This window comes from Myotis davidii, unplaced genomic scaffold, assembly GCF_000327345.1.
Source record: "Myotis davidii unplaced genomic scaffold, ASM32734v1 scaffold327, whole genome shotgun sequence".
Classification (NCBI taxonomy): Eukaryota; Metazoa; Chordata; class Mammalia; order Chiroptera; family Vespertilionidae; genus Myotis; species Myotis davidii.
This window is the reverse complement of record NW_006298628.1, coordinates 5407191-5409294: the sequence shown is the minus strand read 5'-3', so window position 1 is coordinate 5409294 and position 2104 is coordinate 5407191. Positions and strand designations below refer to the sequence as shown.

Genomic DNA, 2104 nt, shown 5'->3' with positions numbered 1-2104 from the left:
GGCCGCAAGACCTCTTCCGGGTCCTCTGGGGAGTCCTCATCTAAGGGACCAAGGTCAGGAGAACCTGGCTGGGGTAATAAGAATTCGCCTTAACTTTCTAAAAAATTAAAATCTTAGGGTTCCCACTTGCATTTTATTTTTAAATAAAGTATACTCTGGACACCCATCTTGAAGGAAAGCTTGCGTAGTCTAAGATGCTATCGCTTAATCATTGCTCAGATTTTTTAAGCAACTTTAGAAAGTTAAATTTTCTTTTTTAAATTTGGTGTCTTTTTCTTTTAGAAATGCTGCTTGTTAATTAGTCGGGGGGTGGGGCCCAAATTGCTTAGTCTAAATTCTATTTTCTTTTTCGTGATTCACATGCAGACAACAGTAAAACCAGAGTGATCAAGACAATTATTGAAGAAGTGACACCTGATGGTAGAGTCCTTTCATCTAAGGTTGAATCAGAAACCAGGAAACACTACAAATAAACTACATCAAGCGGAAAGTCTCCCTTCACACAGGCCACTTTGCACAGATGCATGGAAAACAGAACCTCCATGAAGAACAGAACCTTCAGGCCTGATGGTCTATGGAAATAGGTTCCCTCTTTGAAAATAAGGTGTCTAAAAGGTGTTTTGTGGTTTCTGTATTTCTTCTTTCCACTTTACCAGAAAGTGTTCTTTAAAGGGAAAAAAAAAATTCTATCCTCATCTACTAATGAACTCAATAAACTTTCCTACTGATGCAAACAATTTTACTTGGTCAGAATTGTCTTTATTTAAATTAGGTTATATTTTTAACCTTAAACATTAGTCAACTATAGCCTTTGAAGGTTGATTTATACATAAATTTTTGAAGAGATTATTGTCATTAGGATTTCTCTGAATACATTTTTAACCTTATGGGTATGTTGGACTAATGTCAGTAACCTCACTGAGTAAGAAGTTCATGAGTCTCCAATCTTATTTTTTCTTAACGATATATAATATGTGGATAGATCCCAGTTCTCTGTCTTTGAATTATAAGCCTGGAAATTCTGAAATCTCTCAACTCAGACCAAAAATAAAGTTAATTGGAAATTTCACATTTCATGATTACTTGACTTCTCACATTTACCTTCCCGTATTTTCTTCCCATTACTATATTACTTCTGCCCAATTGCCATGCAGCTTAAGAGATATTTTCCAGTGCTTTCTAACACTGTGAAATCATATCACACAAAATTATGTGGTGCCCATTAGATGAACAGGAAAAGCACTGTCAAGCCAGGTGATGCCAATGTGACCAAAAGGACACCTCTCTTTTTGCCTTGGCCAACCCTGACCAGTGATCAGTACTAAAAATCTGGTACTTGTAGGGTCAACCCCATCACCACGTCTTCCAGCCAATAAGAACCCAAATTACATTACTTCATACTCTGCTAGTATATGGGGTGGGTAGGGGCTGGAGTTATTCTGCCCCTAAGACTACCTTATGTTCTCTGGTGGATTCCTGTATTACCCATGTCTACCAAATAGCATTCCTCAATATTCTTCCTGATTTGAGCTCCAGTTTTCCCCAGGACATGAGCCCTGGTCCCCAAGCCATTTGCTTGGAACTCCTGTTCGGTAAACCCTACCCTCTGTACCCCAAATTGATGACTGAAACCCTATTTCAGTGTGAATAAATTTCCCTATAGTGAAGTTTCCATGACCTGCTTGGCACCAAATAATACCATAGTTCAAAGATTCTCCACTTAATTCTTAATTCATATGTCCTATTATATATGTACCAGCCACTCTTTTGGGGGGCCAGTCTTCTGAGGTTCACTGTTGAAGTCCCAGCATGCCACATTATAAAGCCCTGAAACACATGTTGCTGGGTAAGGACTCTTAGAGCACATACTGTGTAAATATTGACTGGTGTTCAAAAATACTATCTTTTTAAAGTATTATCTAACAAAGTTAACCAAGTCCCTGGAGTATCCTATATAATAAAAGGGTAATATGCAAATTGACCGAATGGTAGAACAACTGGTCACTATGACACACACTGGTCACCAGGGGGCAGATGCTAAACACAGGAGCTGCCCCCTGGTGGTCAGTGCACTCCCACAGGGGGAGCACCCCTCAGCCATAAG

At 39.1% G+C, this 2104-nt stretch overlaps 1 protein-coding gene across 1 annotated transcript in view; it reads left to right on the top strand.

Annotated features, from left to right (window-relative positions):
- The window catches only part of KRT10 (keratin 10, type I), a 4292-nt gene extending 3554 nt beyond the window's left edge, over positions 1–738 (top strand). Inside the window, exons 8-9 of the mRNA XM_006774437.2 lie at positions 2–73; positions 367–738. Of these exons, the coding sequence (XP_006774500.2) occupies positions 2–73; positions 367–473 (179 nt within the window). The 3' untranslated portion in view covers positions 474–738. The remainder of the gene's footprint in view (position 1; positions 74–366) is intronic.
- The last annotated feature ends 1366 nt before the right edge of the window (positions 739–2104 follow it).